At 44.0% G+C, this 15,666-nt stretch overlaps 1 protein-coding gene across 1 annotated transcript; it reads left to right on the plus strand.

The window, feature by feature from the left end:
• AMACR (alpha-methylacyl-CoA racemase) lies at positions 1–14,228 on the plus strand. The gene is made up of 5 exons (XM_032213344.1): positions 1–297; positions 4,686–4,829; positions 6,253–6,413; positions 9,389–9,575; positions 13,582–14,228. The coding sequence occupies exons 1-5, from the start codon at positions 48–50 to the stop codon at positions 13,989–13,991; spliced, it is 1,152 nt and encodes a 383-aa protein (XP_032069235.1). The 5' UTR covers positions 1–47; the 3' UTR covers positions 13,992–14,228.
• Positions 14,229–15,666: the final 1,438 nt, after the last annotated feature.

Below are 15,666 nucleotides of genomic sequence, written 5' to 3' on the forward strand. Positions count from 1 at the left end.
GGCCCGGCCTTCTCTCCGCCCTGTGCCGTTTCTACGCTCAGTCCGCGATGGCGCTGCAGGGCGTGCGGGTGCTGGAGATGGCCGGCTTGGCTCCGGCGCCTCTCTGCGGCCTGATTCTGGCCGACTTCGGGGCGCAGGTGGTGCGGGTGGACCGCTGGCCCCTTCAGCCTTTCAACTCGGACGTGCAAGGTCGCGGCAAGCGCTCCGTTGCGCTGGATCTGAAGCAGCCCCAGGGCACCGCCGCGCTGCGAAGGATGGCCCAGCGGGCGGACGTCCTGGTGGATCCCTTCCGACCAGGTGCTCCGTCGCCAGCCGGGGAGTCGGGAGGTGGGCGGCTTCCCTGCCGGAGAAGGGAGGAGGCAGCTGGTGGGATTTCAGAGCTCTCTTCAATATGGTCTGTGCGGGCGATCCATGCAGGTGCCGAGACCTTGCATGGACTCTGCTCTTTCAATCGGAACGGAGTTGGAAAGGGACCTTGGAGATCTTCTAGTCCAGCCCCCTGCTCAAGCAAGAGACCCTGTACCATTTGAGACAAGTAGCTGTCCAGTCTCTCCTTAAAAACATCCAGCGATGAAGCACCCACAACATCTGAATCTGAGCTGTTCTACTGACCCAAAGATGCTTTATCAAGAGGCAACTGGACTTTCTTGTTTTTCTTTGAAGACGTTCCGTTTCTCACCCAGCCCAGAGTTGAAGAAGCTTCTTGGATGAGAAGAAAAACGAGATCCAGTTGCCTCTTGAAAAAACACCATTTGGGATAACCATGATCTTGGATGACTGAGATAATCCCCATAGACATCAAGCTGTTCCATTGGTTGATTGTCCTCACTGTTAGGAAATTTCACCTTAATTCCAGGTTGCTTCTCTGATTGATTAGTTTGCATCCATTGTGTCTTGCCTTCTGGCGCTTTGGAAAATAAGTCGATCCCCTCTTCTTTGTGGCAGCACCTCAAATACTGGAATATTGCTATCATGTCACTCCTAGTGTCTAGACTAGCCATATCCGTTCTTCGTATGTTTTAGCCTCCAGATCTTTAATCATCCTAGTTGCTCTTTGCACTTTTCCCAAATCCTCAACATTTTTTTTTTGTAATATAGTTACTGAAACTGGGTGCTGTATTCCAGATACTGTATGTTACCAACCTTTTATAAAGCGGCACAAATACTTACGTCATTTTGATTCTTTGCTTGCAATAAACATTGCAAAGTTGCTCCTACACTCATTGCTTGTATAAACAAGCAATGAGTGTATGGGCAATTTTGCAATTTTTATTCTCACTTGGCACTAAGATTACAGTGCTAAGTACTGACATACCTAATGGCTGCTTCTTGCTGCTCTCAGAACTTGTTTTCTTGTAGATGTTTCGTCACCTGGCTAGATAACATTAGCAGTGCGAGCGAGAAGGCGATTTGCTGGCTGTGTAATCATAGTTTCTCCTGCCAGCCTTGATGGGGGTGTAGCTTCTTTTTGCCCAGCCTCAAGACTGACAGGAGAGGCTACTAGATAAAGAGTTGCGAAGCCCACTCACCTTGCAAATATGATGCTGTTACCTACCTGGGTAACGAAACGTCAGCAGGAAAACAACCAAGCTTAAAAACCAAGAAACCATCCCTTCAATCCCCAGCTACAGATATTGCCTTCAACAGGTAGTCTTCAACTTATGACAAGGACAATTGACAATTGAGCCCCAAATTTATGTTGTTAAGTGAGACATTTGTTAAGTGAGTTTTGCTCCAGTTTTACGACCTTCCTTGCCACAGCTGTTAACTGAATCACTGCAGTTGATAAGTTAGTAACCCAATTTTTTAGTGAATCTGGTTTCCCCGTTGGCTTTGCTTGTCAGTAGGTCGCAAAAGGTGATCGCATGATCCTGGGACAGAACAACGGTCATAAATATGAACCAGTTGCCAAGCATCCCAATTTTGATCCTAATCATGGGGATGCTGCAATGGTCGTAACTGTGAAAAACGGTCATAAATCACATTTTTCAGTGCCGTTGTAACTTTCAATGGCCACGAAATAAACTGCTGTGCGTTGAGGACTACCTGTACTTTGGGTATTAACTACTGATGGCAGAGAACCAGTTTGGCCTGAGGGCTAAAGCTCTGGATTAGAAACCAGGAGAGTGTGAGCCTTAGACATGAAACCGACTTGGTCAGTCCGACAGACACTCTTCCTCAATCCATGATGTAAGTCTTGAATGGCAAGTTGGTCAGGCGCTTCCTGTTGCAACCAGTGAATCAATTTTCAGTTGATCTGGAAAAACTGGAGCCAGCATCTGCATAAAAATGTTTTTTGTTGTTAGTTGCGAAGTTGTGTCCGACCCATCACGACCCCATGGACAACATTCCTCCAGGCCTTCCTGTCCTCTACCATCCTCTGGAGTCCATTTAAGCTCACGCCTACTTCTTCAGTGACTCCATCCAGCCACCTCATTCTCTGTCGTCCCCTTCTTCTTTTGCCCTCAATCTTTCCCAGCATTAGGCTCTTCTCCAGTGAGTCCTTCCTTCTCATTAGATGGCCAAAGTCTTTGAGTTTCATCTTCAGAATCTGGCCTTCTAAAGAGCAGTCCAAAGGTTGATCTCCTTTAGGACTGACCGGTTTGATCGTCTTGCAGTCCAAGGGACTTGTAGGAGTCTTCTCCAGCACCAGAGTTCAAAGGCCTCTATTCTTTAGCGCTCAGCCTTTCTTATAGTCCAACTTTCACAGCCATCCATTGCAAGTGGGAAAACCATAGCCTTGACTATACACACTTTTGCTGGCAGGGTGATGTCTCTGCTTTTTAGCATGCTGTCTAGATTTGCCATCTAGAAAAATGTTAGGAGGGGGGGGGAACCTTCTGAAGATAACTCTTTATGCTACATTTCATTTGGATTTTCATTGTTTCTTTCCTCCTAACTCACTTCCTGGTTCTGTTTTTAATTGTCTTCCCTGACAAAATAGAATTTTTGGCTGTTTGGCTCTGTTGGAAAGGCCATCACAGGAAAAATATCTTGAGTTCCAGCTTGTCTCCTGGAGACTGGTGGTTTATACGTGTGATTTTCTTGGCAACATTGTGAAAGCAGTTGGCCATTTCTTTCTGCAAGGGTGTTTTTTTTAAAAAAAAACAACAACTTCTCAGTATAGTCAATAGCTGTGGGATTTCCTGGTGGTTCCCTATCCAGATACCAAGCAAAGATTAGCCAAGGTCATCTGCTTTAGGCAATGGTGATAAAAGCAAAGCTAACTTAGGGGCTGCAAAGTTGTGGCCATTGCATCTTCCTCGTGTTTAGGTGGTCACAGTCTGGATGCTCAAGTTGCAGTCACACAATTTCCATTTATGACCTTCCCTGCTGGCCTCCCATAAACAAGGTCAATGGAGAAACAGGCAGGGAAAGTCTCAAGTTCCTTCTAAAAGTTATTCCCATCACTTCCCCCCCCCCCAAAGTTACACTACAGTGTACGGAAACCCACGTATGTTATACTGTACCGCACCCCATGTCTCCCCATGATATGAAATGGCCTGTTTTGGAGTGCCTGCTAATTAGTACCAGTCTGTGTCGCCCACTTGCCTGCCCACATTCAGGAGTGCCTGTCTTCTGACCCAGCTCCCCAAACAAGACAAACCCTCTGAAGTTAACTCAAATATTCGTTCATTAGGCGTGGCAGCAGCCCCAGCAAAAAGTTTCTCTCTCGACGCAGGCTAACAAGTCTGTCCGTGAGGGAGATGAATAGTTGTCTGCCACATCTATTCATAACAATATAGCAATATAGCAGTTAGACTTATATACCGCTTCATAGGGCTTTCAGCCCTCTTTAAGCGGTTTACAGAGTCAGCATATCGCCCCCACAGTCTGGGTCCTCATTTCACCCACCTCGGAAGGATGGAAGGCTGAGTCAACCTTGAGCCGGTGAGATTAGAACCGCTGAGCTGCAGATAACAGTCAGCTGAAGTGGCCTGCAGTACTGCACCCTAACCACTGCGCCACCTCGGCTCATTCATTTCTGCCCCCTGCCTTTTATCCCCAGAGCTAGGGTGAGGCTTCGCTAGCAGCAATGGCTCTTCCTTCCCAAGGATCAGCCCACGGATTTCCACTGCTCTCCTCTCCTCTGCCTTCTGTGCATTCGCCCATCAAGCACTGGACCCAGCTGTTCCTCCTCTTCCTCATCTGATGGACGTCCCAGACTCCGCCTCTCTCTCTCTCTCTCTTTCGCTGCCAGTTCCATTCTCCCCCCCTCCCCCTCAGAGCTCTCAGATTGCCTTAATGCTGACCCTGATTCCCACGCCGCCGCCTCCTCTGATTCAGCTGCTGGAGGGGCCTCACAGGAGCAACTGACAGGCCACAACAGCCTGCATGTGATCCTTGCCAACCCAGACATGGTATTCGTCCACCCATTTGCAGAGTGCTGTCCTGCCAGCTTGCTTGCCTAGGACTCCAGTCATGTGAGGTCCTCTCTTACAGACCCATGCAGCCTCTGGGTCACCACAGCAAGAGATCACATGTTACGACTGCATTGCTTAGTGATGGAAATTCTGATCCCAACAGCCGCCGTAATCTGAGGACTGCCTAGAGTTTAAGCTTAACCTAGAGTAACTCTGTCTTCATGTTTAGCAATAGTCCATGTGCGTAGTATGTGTATAACGTATTTGTCAATCTGATTTTTAGTTCTTACAGAAGTTGGATGTTTGATTTTTCCTGTTCAGGTGCCATGGAAAAACTTGGCCTCGGTCCAGATCTTCTCCTTCAGGATAATCCCAGGCTCATCTATGCCAGGTTGACAGGATTTGGCCAATCAGGAAAATATGTCAGAAGGGCAGGCCATGATATCAACTATCTGGCAGTATCAGGTATGTGATTATATAATCTTATAGAAAATTTCTAAAAATTACCTAAAACATACAGAGTTACAGTTAACATAGTTAAAAATAAGGTGAAGGTTTTGTTTTTGTTTTGTATATGTATTTAAGCCAGGGAATAATTGAAGCTCATAAATATGTGCCTAATTGGGACTCATTATTTTAAATTTGTTAATTTGAAGATGGGAGGCCTACACTTTTCAGAATTCCACAGGCCAGCATTCTGGATTACACCGTCCAGAATATATTTAGTCAGATTAATAAATATTTCATTTGCTCTTGCAAAACATTGAGCCATGGAGCAAATTCAGCACAGCAAAACTAAAGCAATTTATTTATTCCTTGCAGGTATATTCTATCTTTCTTTCAAAAGTTTATGGCTGTTTACATGGGAATCTCCAAAATATACCTATAAGAGCATCCCATGAATTAGACTGGGCTGAGAGAAATTAGGAATAATTTTCCCAAAGTCACCCAGAAGTTTTCCAAAACTGAAAACGGTCTTGTACCCAAACCCAGTCCAACTCCTTATTCACTATTACAGGATGACACCAGGATTTCTAGAAATGGTTTACGTTTTGTCCTTGGCTAAATCGGTGTTTTTCAAACTTGGCAACTTTAAGATGAGTGGACTTCAGCCTCAGCATTCCTTAGCCAATATGCTGGATTACACTGTCCAAATATTGAAGAAGCGTGAAAAAGAAATTGCAAATAAATCTCCTTGATATCAGGTTTGCAGTTATATCCCTTTTAGGATCTTTGGCCTGCCACACTCTCTCTTATTTCATTATGCTGTTTCATTAGTGTAGTAGTTGGGAGCGGGGAATAGAAAGGAGTAGAATTGTGGAATGTGTTGTGTCATTCTTCTCTAGAAGCCCAAGGTCATATTTTGTCTCCACACCTCTGCACCTGACCGGAACCAGCTGTATGGAGATGCCAGCGTGGAAGAAGAAGATTGGACCATGTGATGGATTTGTGGGTGTGGGGACAAGATCGTGAACTTTCAACTGGGTAGGAATCCTAGGTAACTTCCAGAATTGGGATTCCACAGAACATTGCCAACATGTCTGACTTATTAAATTGGAACTGTAAGGATAGTTTTGCCTTGGACTCTGATTTAATTTTGCATGATACTTGGAATGCTGACACTTGATTTTATTCAGTAAAAGGTTGGACAGACAGAAAGTTCCTGAGGCTTACAAGATACTGGCATTATATTGTACAACAATAAATAGCATTATTGGAATCAGGTCAGTATACTGTTCTGTGTGAACATATGTCTAAATTTAAAAGACAGCAGGTTGGATTTCAGCGGATTTCATAATTGGAAGTATCATTTACATTTCAAAAGGGTAGAGAAAAAGACACTAAACTGCCTGGGCACTTTTAAAAAATGAATATTTCTTGTACCTAGGCGTGTTGTCTAAACTTGGCCGGAAAAATGAAAATCCTTATGCTCCAATCAATCTTCTGGCTGATTTTGCTGGCGGAGGAGTCATGTGTGCAATGGGTATCATCATGGCCTTATATGAACGTACAAAATCTGGAAAAGGGCAGGTCATTGATGCTAGCATGGTAAGTTTTTATTTCTTTATTTATTTATACAAGAAGAACAAAGGAAGCTGTCTTAGGAAACTGACCTCCTCAGCCCTAAAGACTTTTCCTGCTCCAAATTCCATTTGATCCTTATGTTGTGTGACATTTATTTATTTGTTTATACCCTACCTTTATTATTTTTACAAATCCAGGCGGCCAACATGTTCAGCCATCTTGAATTCCTGGTGAGCCCTTTTGTTTTGGCCTGCCAGTGGCCAGCAGAGCTGATGGCAGAGAGTGAGGAGGTTGGGCAGGAACACGGGCCAGTCCTGGAGTCTGAGGAAGGCTCTGATGAGGGCTCTGTGTCGGAGGCAGAGAGGGGGGCCAGAGCCGTATGCCAGTTATCAGCTGCCTTCAGAGTCAGACATCAGTTAGGCAGACGAACAGCTGGAGCCTGTTCCCAATGTGTGCATGCGCAGAGTTGCCAGACAAGGGGAACAGCTAAAGAACAGAGGTCGACTTGGGAGTAAGGCCACAGATGGTCAATGATTGGCCCCTCCCAGAGAAAATAAAAGAGGGGTGAAAGGGAAGTGGAGTTTGCAGGAGACAATTAGTTCGCGTAATTGGTTTGTGACTCTCCGAGATTCCTTGCCAAATTTTGCCGATATTGGCCTGTCAGCTCTCCAAACCAGATAAGGTCTGTGACTGTAAATCCCCCCTTGAAAGACTTTGCTGGATGTGAATGAGCAGAATTCATGGTAAATTAATAAAAGGGTTTTTTGTTGGGACCAGGAGTTTGCTTCCTGCTCTTGGGAAGCCTCGGTCAGAACACCTTGCAAGCTGTAGTTAATGAAAATGGAAGCATGGTTTCCCTTTGCAAAGGGGGAAATCATCCCTAGGTGTCTGCTTTGGTAGTTTTCTTGAAAAAATGCTGTATTAACATGTATTAATATAGGCACAATATCTGTACAGGTAGTCCTTGACTTACAACAGTTTGTTTAGTGACCGTTCAAAGTTACAATGGTACTGAAAAAAGTGACATGGCTGTTTTTCACCCATAACCCTTGCGACATTCCTGTGGTCATGTGATCAACATTGGCAAATGGTACATATTTATGACAGTGGTGGTGTCTTGGGATCCCCTTTTGCAATCTTCTGACAAGCAAAGTCAACGGGGAAGCCAGATTCATTTGACAATCGGGTTACTAACTTAACAACTGCAATGATTCACTTAACGACTGGGGCAAGAAAAGTTGTCAAATGGAACAAAATTCACTTAACAACATAATTTGGGGCTCAGTTGTGGTCAAGGACTGCCTGAACTGAGAATCTATACTTCAGTTACAGAATTTTCTGTTTTGATGAAACTTTATAGTGTCCCTTTAAGAACAGAGTTTGTATACAGTTCGTCCTTAGCTTTTGTTAAGCCACAGGCAATTACTTTCAGATTACAGGCAATAAAAAGAATATCTCAAGAGCCGGATTCTGGCCACGGAAGGATACAAAGAGAGCTAAAGAATAGAAAAGGCAGCAATTGGAAAAAGAACCCCCACTGGAGATGAATGTGAAAAAAAGTAAATGCCAAAGTTATAAACTTTGCTGTTAGGATTTCAGGAAAGGATTAGGGAAAACAGGATGATTCAAGATGGCAGCCACGACATCATGGCCATCGTCTTGAGGTTTTTGAGCTTCTCCATGATGATGAGGGCATTTACTTCATTCTCAAGAAAGAACGTCTGGCACAGGGGTGTCAAACTCAATTTCATTGAGGGCTGCATCAGGAGGCCAGGATAGGCATGGCCCGCTCTGTCAGGGAAAACGGGCTCCCAAGCTCCATATTCGGCTGCGACAGCCTCCTGCAACCCTCTGCTGGCGAAAACGGAGCTCGGGAGAGCCTCCTGCGTCCCTCCCGAACTCCTTTTTTGCCGGCAGAGGCACCTTGGGCCGGTCCTTCGAAGTTTCCAGGCCGGCCCTTCAGGACAGATCTAAGCGCCCCGCAGGCCAGATACAGCACCAGGTCTTGAGATTGACACTCCTGATCTAGTAGAAGAGTACTATATATTCCTACTGTGTTTCCCAGAAAATAAGACAGGGTCTTATTTTGTTTTGACTCGCGAAATAAACGCTTGGCCTTATTTTTGAGGAGGTCTTATTATTTTTGAGATGCAGGAGGCAGCGAGCGTGGTCACCTCTTGACTGCTGCTGTGTTGCAACTTTTCGGGGGAGGGCTTATTTTAGCGCATGCGCTCAAAAGCCCGATTGGGCTTATTATCCGAAGAGATTTTATTTTCAGGGAAACAGGATAGTGGCATTATCTCGGCACCATAGAGCCGAGGTGGCACAGTGGTTAGAGTGCAGCACTACAGGCTACTTCAGCTGACTGCTAGCTGCAGTTCGGCAGTTCAAATCTCACCAGGCTCAAGATTGATTCAGCCTTCCATCCTTCCTTGGTAGGTAAAATGGATTCCACCACAAAACTGCGCTCGACTAAGCCGCGTCCGACTAAACCGCGTAGCTGATGTCATCAACAGGGCAACAACAGCGCGGAGACAGAAGCACGCTGTAAACCCTAAACCTAAAATTTAAACCTAAACCTAACCCCCCTAAACCTAATCCTAACCCTAACCCTTAACCTAACCCTAAACCTAACCCTAACCCTTAACCTAACCCTAAAGCTAACCCTAAACCTAACCCTAAACCTAACCCTTACCTTAAGTTGAATCAGCTTGCTTTCAAAGCGCTATTTAAAGCGCCCTTCTTTTTCCGCGCTGGCTGTTGTCGCCCTGTTGATGACATCAACGACGCGGTTTAATCGGGCGCGGCTTAGTCGAGCGCGGTTTTGACGGGTCACGGGTAAAATGAGGGCCCAGATTGTTGGGGGAAATAGGCTGACTCTGTAAACCGCTTAGAGAGGGCTGTAAAAAGCACTGAAGCGGTATATAAGTCTAAGTGTTGTTGCTATTGCTATCTTTGTATGGAATGTTACACACTGGCTCCTGTGTTGTCTCTTTAAGGTAGAAGGTGTATCATATCTAAGTTCCTTTCTGTGGAAATCTCAAAACTTGGGCCTCTGGAACAGAGGACGTGGGGAGAACCTGCTGGATAGTGGAGCCCCTTTTTATGAAATATACAAGACCTCAGATGGGAAATTTATGGCAGTCGGTGCACTGGAACCACAATTTTATGAACAGTTCATCAGAGGTAAGTTAATCATTTAATCAGTTTAAGAATCACAAAAGACTTTGGACTGATACCACGTGTCTCTAAAATACGTTAATAATGTTTGCACAATTATTAGCAACTCTTTGCATAGTAGAGTGTAGAGTAAGTGTCTCATTTTATCAATACAGAAACTTAGAATTGGAAATCAGTGAGCTTATTGTTACTATACACTTGCTTCTGATGGGAATTTTAGAAGTTTTTTATTTGCTGAACCGAGTTACTGTCGGTTTCCCCAATGACTTTGATATTTTTCTGTGTATCCTTTGAACGAACACACTTTATCTTTCCGATTGCATTGCTAAAAAATAAATTTTGTGCCACCCTTGGCTGTAAAAAAAAGAAATCTAGAAAACAGGATAAAAGTATTACAAATAGTGCAACATGAAACGCCATAGAAATCATTTACTTGCAAATGGAAATTCTTTAAACATACTAAATATGCTCAGAACCTTATTACATGCACTTGAGTTGCGTTTTTTGGGGGTATGGTAACTTTTATGCCAATTGGTCATTCTGTATCTGTATGGAAAATAGCCTGTTTTTAAAAGCATTGCTCCCTTGAGAAATTGCCTTGCTAAGTAAAAAGCAATTTGCAAATGAATGAACATCTATATGCTTTTATTTACTTTTCTTCAAGAAGCTAGGCTTCAGAACAACAAAAGCTGACAATTTCCTTCAAATCCTAACATGCTGAGTCCCTTGTTTTGTTCCTTTCTTCAAAATAAATAGTTCAGTGAATTAATTTTAAAGAACAAAGCTACGTAGTGCATATTACTGATTTGTTTTCTGGAAATGCGGAAGAAATTAAGCAAGCCACAGAGAGATATGTACAATGACAAAAATTCCAGGTGCCAGAGGCAGATTAATACAAGAATAGCACTCATTTTGTTTCTTCTTTCACTTCTACAGTCAGGGGGTAGGGGTGGGTTTGTCTATTGTTCAGGAGAGCCCCAGAGAATCCATTCTGGGATTTTGTAGCTTCTGTGAAAGCCTTTAAAAAAGGAAGGTCTTTGATTTAAACTTGACTACTGGTGACTTTCCTGAGGGACGCAGGAAGCTCAGTGGCTAAGAAGCTGAGCTTGTCGATCAGAAAGGTCGGCAGTTCAGTGGTTCGAATCCCTAGCGCAGCGTGACAGAGTGAGCTCTGGTTGCTTGTCCCAGCTTCTGCCAACCTAATAGTTCGAAAGCACATAAAAATGCAAATAGAAAAATAGGAACCACTTTTGGTGGGAAGATAACAGCGTTCTGTGCGGCTTTGGCATTTACTCATGCCGGCCACATGACCATGGAGACGTCTTCGGACAGTGCTGGCTCTTTGGCTTTGAAACGGAGATGAGCACCGCCTCCTAGAGTCGGGAACCACAATCACGCTTGTGCGAGGGGAACCTTTACCTTTACTGGTGACTTCCTGGTATCTTAAGAGCAATAGCACTTTGATATATACTGCTCCACAGTGCTTCACAGCCCTCTCTAAGCTGTTTACAGAGTCAGCATATTGCCCCCCCCCCCCCAATTTGGGCTCTCCTTTTACCCACCTTGGAAGGATGAAAGGCTGAGTCAACCTTGAGCCTGGTGAGATTTGAATTGCAGTTAATGCAGTTTTATTGTTATAGTAGGGAAGCGGTTTTTCAACTTCAGCTTCCAGGTTTGATGGACTCCCATCCGACTTGTAACCAGTCCAAAGCTACTTACCTTCCAAGCCAAAGAAGCCTACTAATTGCCACTAGCTGAGTTGGAAGCATTTTAGAGCAGAAGAATTGCTCAAATGCCCAATAGTGGCTTGTCTGTTTGACAAGCCACTATTGGGCATTAGATGCGGTGGCTCAGTGACTAAGACGCTGAACTTATCGATCAGAAAGGTTGGCAATTCGGTGGTTCGAATCCCTAGTACCGCGTAACAGAGTGAGCTCCCATTACATGTCCCAGCTTCTGCCAACCTAGCAGTTCGAAAGCACGTAAAAAATGCAAGTAGAAAAATAGGAGCCACCTTTGGTGGGAAGGTAACAGTGTTCCGTGTGCCTTCGGTGTTTAATCATGCTGACCACATGACCACGGAGGTGTCTTCGGACAGTGCTGGCTCTTTGGCTTTGATACGGAGATGAGCACCGCCCCCTAGAGTCGGGAACCACTAGCACATATGTGTGAGGGGAACCTTTACTTTTTTATTTCTCAGCTATTAGTGGGAAATGTCTTTTATTGTAAAGGTAGTCCTTGACTTACAACAGTTCATTTAATGACTGTTCAAAGCTACAACAGCACTGGAAAAAGTGACTTATGACCATGTTTCACACTGACGAAGCATTGCAACATCTCCATGGACTCATATTTATAATAGTTGTAGTGTCCCGGGGTCACTTGATTCCCCCTTTGCGACTTCTGACAAGCAAAATCAATGGGGAAGCCAGATTCACTTAACAACTGTGGCAAGAAAGGTTGTAATATGGGGCAAAACTCACTTAACATCTGTCTCACTTAGCAGCAGAAATTTTGGGCCCAATTGTGGTTATAAGTAGCAGACTACCCTGCTTTGAACTCCAATAAAAAAGAGATGTGGCCTGCAACTGTATGGTTACAGAAAGAGTAGATCAGGGGTAGCCAACCTTTTTATACCGCCCACTTTTGTATCTCTGTTAGTAGTAAAATTTTCTAACCGCCCACTGGTTCCACAGTAATGGTGATTTTATGAAAACTTAAAATTTTTAAATAATGCTATGATTTTTTTTAAAAAAAAGTCAGTTAAATTAAAAAAAAAAGAAAAGTGCTTCAGTATCAGACAAAATCCCTACCGCCCACCATGAAAGCTGGAACGCGGTAGAGACCAGGTTGACTACCACTGGAGTAGGTCCACATTTTTCTAGAGATGCATAGCAAATTTGTGTTTGATTCAAGGTAATTAACATGTGTGATTGAAATAACCTGGAATTTTGTCTCTGGGGCTTCTCGGTCATCCAGGTCAGTGGTGAGATTCACTTGCCTTCCCTACTGTTCACAAATGTGAGCTCACACACCCTGTCTGCACATGTGCACTGCCTTCTGCGTATTACGTTGAGGCAGGTGGGTGCAGCCTCCTGCAGCCGCTGCTGACAGGTTCATCTGAACCGGAGCGATCTGGATGAATACCACCTCTGATCCAGGTCCTGGATGTCCCAAAGGTGCTTTTTCATGAGGCAACTGGACTTTCTGGGGTTTTCTTTGAAGTCATTTCGCTTCTCATCCAAGAGGCTTCTTCAGCTCTGAAGAAGCTTTTCTGAGAGCTGAAGAAGCTTCTTGAATGGGAAGCGAAACTTTTCAAAGAAAAACCAGAAAGTCCAGTTGCCTCTTGAAAAAGCACCTTGGTGACAACCTGGAATTTTTTTTTTGCTAAGCCAACAGTCTTGTATCAGATTAATTACATCTGCACCATAACCATGTAGGCAGATTTTGTGCATTAGCAGGCATTAAACTTTATGGGAAAACATGCATTTTCCCCATATTCCTAAGGTAAAGAAAAGGTAAAGATTTCCTTCACACATACGTATGTGCTAGTTGTTCCTGACTCTAGGGGGTGGTGCTCATCTCCGTTTCTAAGCCAAAAAGCCAGCACTCTCCGAAAATGTCTCCGTGGTCATGTGGCCGGCATGACTAAATGCCGAAGGCGCACGGAATGCTGTTACCTTCCCACCAAAAGTGGTTCCCATTTATCTACTTGCATTTTTACATGCTTTCAAACTGCTAGGTTGGCAGAAGCTGGGACAAGTAACGGGAGCTCACTCCATTACACGGCGCTAGGGATTCGAACTGCCGAACTGCTGACCTTTCTGATTGACAAGCTCAGCATCTTAGTCACTGAGCCACCCCGTCCCCATAGTCCTAATCTTATCTTTTTAATTAGCTTCCCTTATATTTTTTTTGTTGCTCCCAATGCGTAGGATTTGCTCAGTACAGCTTGCTGGCAAACACTCATTTCATTAAATTGGAATTTCTTGTTTGTTTTTAAAATCTCCAGGTCTGGGACTGGATCTTCAGAAACTTCCCAGTCAGATGAGTTTCTCCGATTGGCCTGAAATGAAGAAGATATTTACAGATGTATTCAAACAGAAATCCCAAGCCGAGTGGTGTGAGATCTTTGATGGTGTCGATGCCTGTGTGACCCCAGTGTTGACTTTTGACGAAGCTGCCCTTCATCCCCATAACGAAGAGCGGGGATCTTTTCTTAAAAATGATCAGGAGGAGATCAGTCCAAGACCATCTCCCTTTTTGTCCAGAACTCCGGCTACACCTTCCTTCAAGAGAGATCCTCTGAGAGGAGAACATACCGAGGAAGTTCTCCTGGAGTATGGTTTTTCCAAAAAAGAGATTTCACAGCTCCATTCCCTCCAAGTAATTGAATTAAAGAACCTTAAAGCAAGCTTATAATATGAAACCCTGCAAATCAAAAGTTTGTCTTGGGCAAATCGTTGTGGGGTTGTTGTTTTTTTTAACTGCAGCAGGATATGTCCAATTTCATCGAAATCTTCGGAATTTGAGTTCCTAGTTTGCTATGCATTCTAAAGAAGCCTTTTAAAATGAATTTCTACGAACAATTTGTGGTTTTATTCTGTAATTACTGAAAGTTGGTGCTAATAAAATGCCTGTCGCAGTGGCAAAAACTCAGCATGAGCAATAGAACAGAATAACAGAGTTGGAAGGGACCTTGGAGTTCTTCTAGCGCAACGCCCTGCTTAGGCAGGAAACCCTACACCCTTTCACACAAATTGTTATCCAACATCATCTTAAAAACTTCCAGTGTTGGAGCATTCACAACTTCTGGAGGCAAGTTGTTCCACTGATTAATTGTTCTAACTGTCAGGAAATTTCTCCTTATTTCTAGGTTACTTCTCTCCTTGATTAGTTTCCACTCATTGCTTCATGTTCTACCCTCCTGTGCTTTGGAGAATAGTTTGACTTCCTCTTCTTTGTGGCAGCCCCTGAAATATTGGAACACTGCTATCATGTCTCCCCTAGTCCTTCTTTCTATTAAACTAGACATACCCAGTTCCTACAACCATTCTTCATATGTTTTAGCCTCCAATCCCCTAATCCAGTTTGTTGCTCTTCTCTGCACTCTTTCTAGAGTCTCAACATCTTTTTTACATCGTGACGACCAAAACTGGATGCAGTATTCCAAGTGCCAATAAGCCAAAGGGATTATGCAGGATCCAACCAGCCAGCAGGGATCAGTGAGTTTCTAGCTAGCAAGAGCTAAGAGTGTTGAAAGTTATTGAAACAGATCTTATATTATTATTGTATAAGGAAATACTATCCTTGAGGAAATAGTCCTTGGAAAGTCAGGAAGTTTGTAAATCAAAACCAGCTGCAACTCACGAAGTTTATTTGAAACAGAGATTTGCTCTCAGTTTAATATATTTTAACTCTTCCTGTGGGTTAAACAAGGATAGACTAGGTGCATCTGCAGAACAAACAGGTTTAGTGTCCCATTATGGCTGACCTTATGTCAAATGGAAGAGATAAATCATTCAGGGTCCCAACTTATACAAGTGACTGGAATAAGTCAAATAAATGTGTAAAAAAAACAACACTTTCGTAAACTAAATTTTAACATAAACAGTTCAACTTTGCCTCTAGGATCCCCCATTTTTTATTTTGCTCTAAGAGAAATGCAATGTATACTGCGAGGCAATATTGTGACAATAAGGTAGCCATCCCATTTTTTAATTTCCCTGGAGACAAATGCAAAGTATACTGGGAGGCAATATTGTGATAATATGGTAACCAGAGGTGGTATTCAGCCAGTTCTGACCGGTTCTGGCAAACCGGTAGCGGAAAATTTAAGTAGTTCGGAGAACCAGCAAATACCGTCCCTGGCTGGCTCCGCCCCCATCTATTCGCTGCCTCCTGAGTCCCAGTTGATCAGGTGGGTCTTCTTCTGTTGCCCTGCACAGGAGAACGAAGCTCGAAAGCAGGTTAGTGGGGTGGGGTGGAAATGGAGATTTTACAGTATCCTTCCCCCATGAATGGGGTGGAAATGGGGTGGATTTTGCAGTATCCTTCCTTTGCCATGCTCACCAAGAGACTCCCAACAAAGTCACAC

This window comes from Thamnophis elegans, chromosome 3 (genome assembly GCF_009769535.1).
Source record: "Thamnophis elegans isolate rThaEle1 chromosome 3, rThaEle1.pri, whole genome shotgun sequence".
NCBI classification, from domain to species: domain Eukaryota; kingdom Metazoa; phylum Chordata; class Lepidosauria; order Squamata; family Colubridae; genus Thamnophis; species Thamnophis elegans.

What these genes read in the sequence shown, in the direction of transcription:
- AMACR (XM_032213344.1), top strand. Translation starts at nt 48, where the DNA reads ATGGCGCTGCAGGGCGTGCGGGTGCTGGAGATGGCCGGCTTGGCTCCG. An exon ending in AGGTCATTGATGCTAGCATG is followed by an intron (nt 6,414 to 9,388) that starts GTAAGTTTTTAT and finishes TGTCTCTTTAAG; the next exon opens with GTAGAAGGTGTATCATATCT. An exon ending in TTATGAACAGTTCATCAGAG is followed by an intron (nt 9,576 to 13,581) that starts GTAAGTTAATCA and finishes TAAAATCTCCAG; the next exon opens with GTCTGGGACTGGATCTTCAG.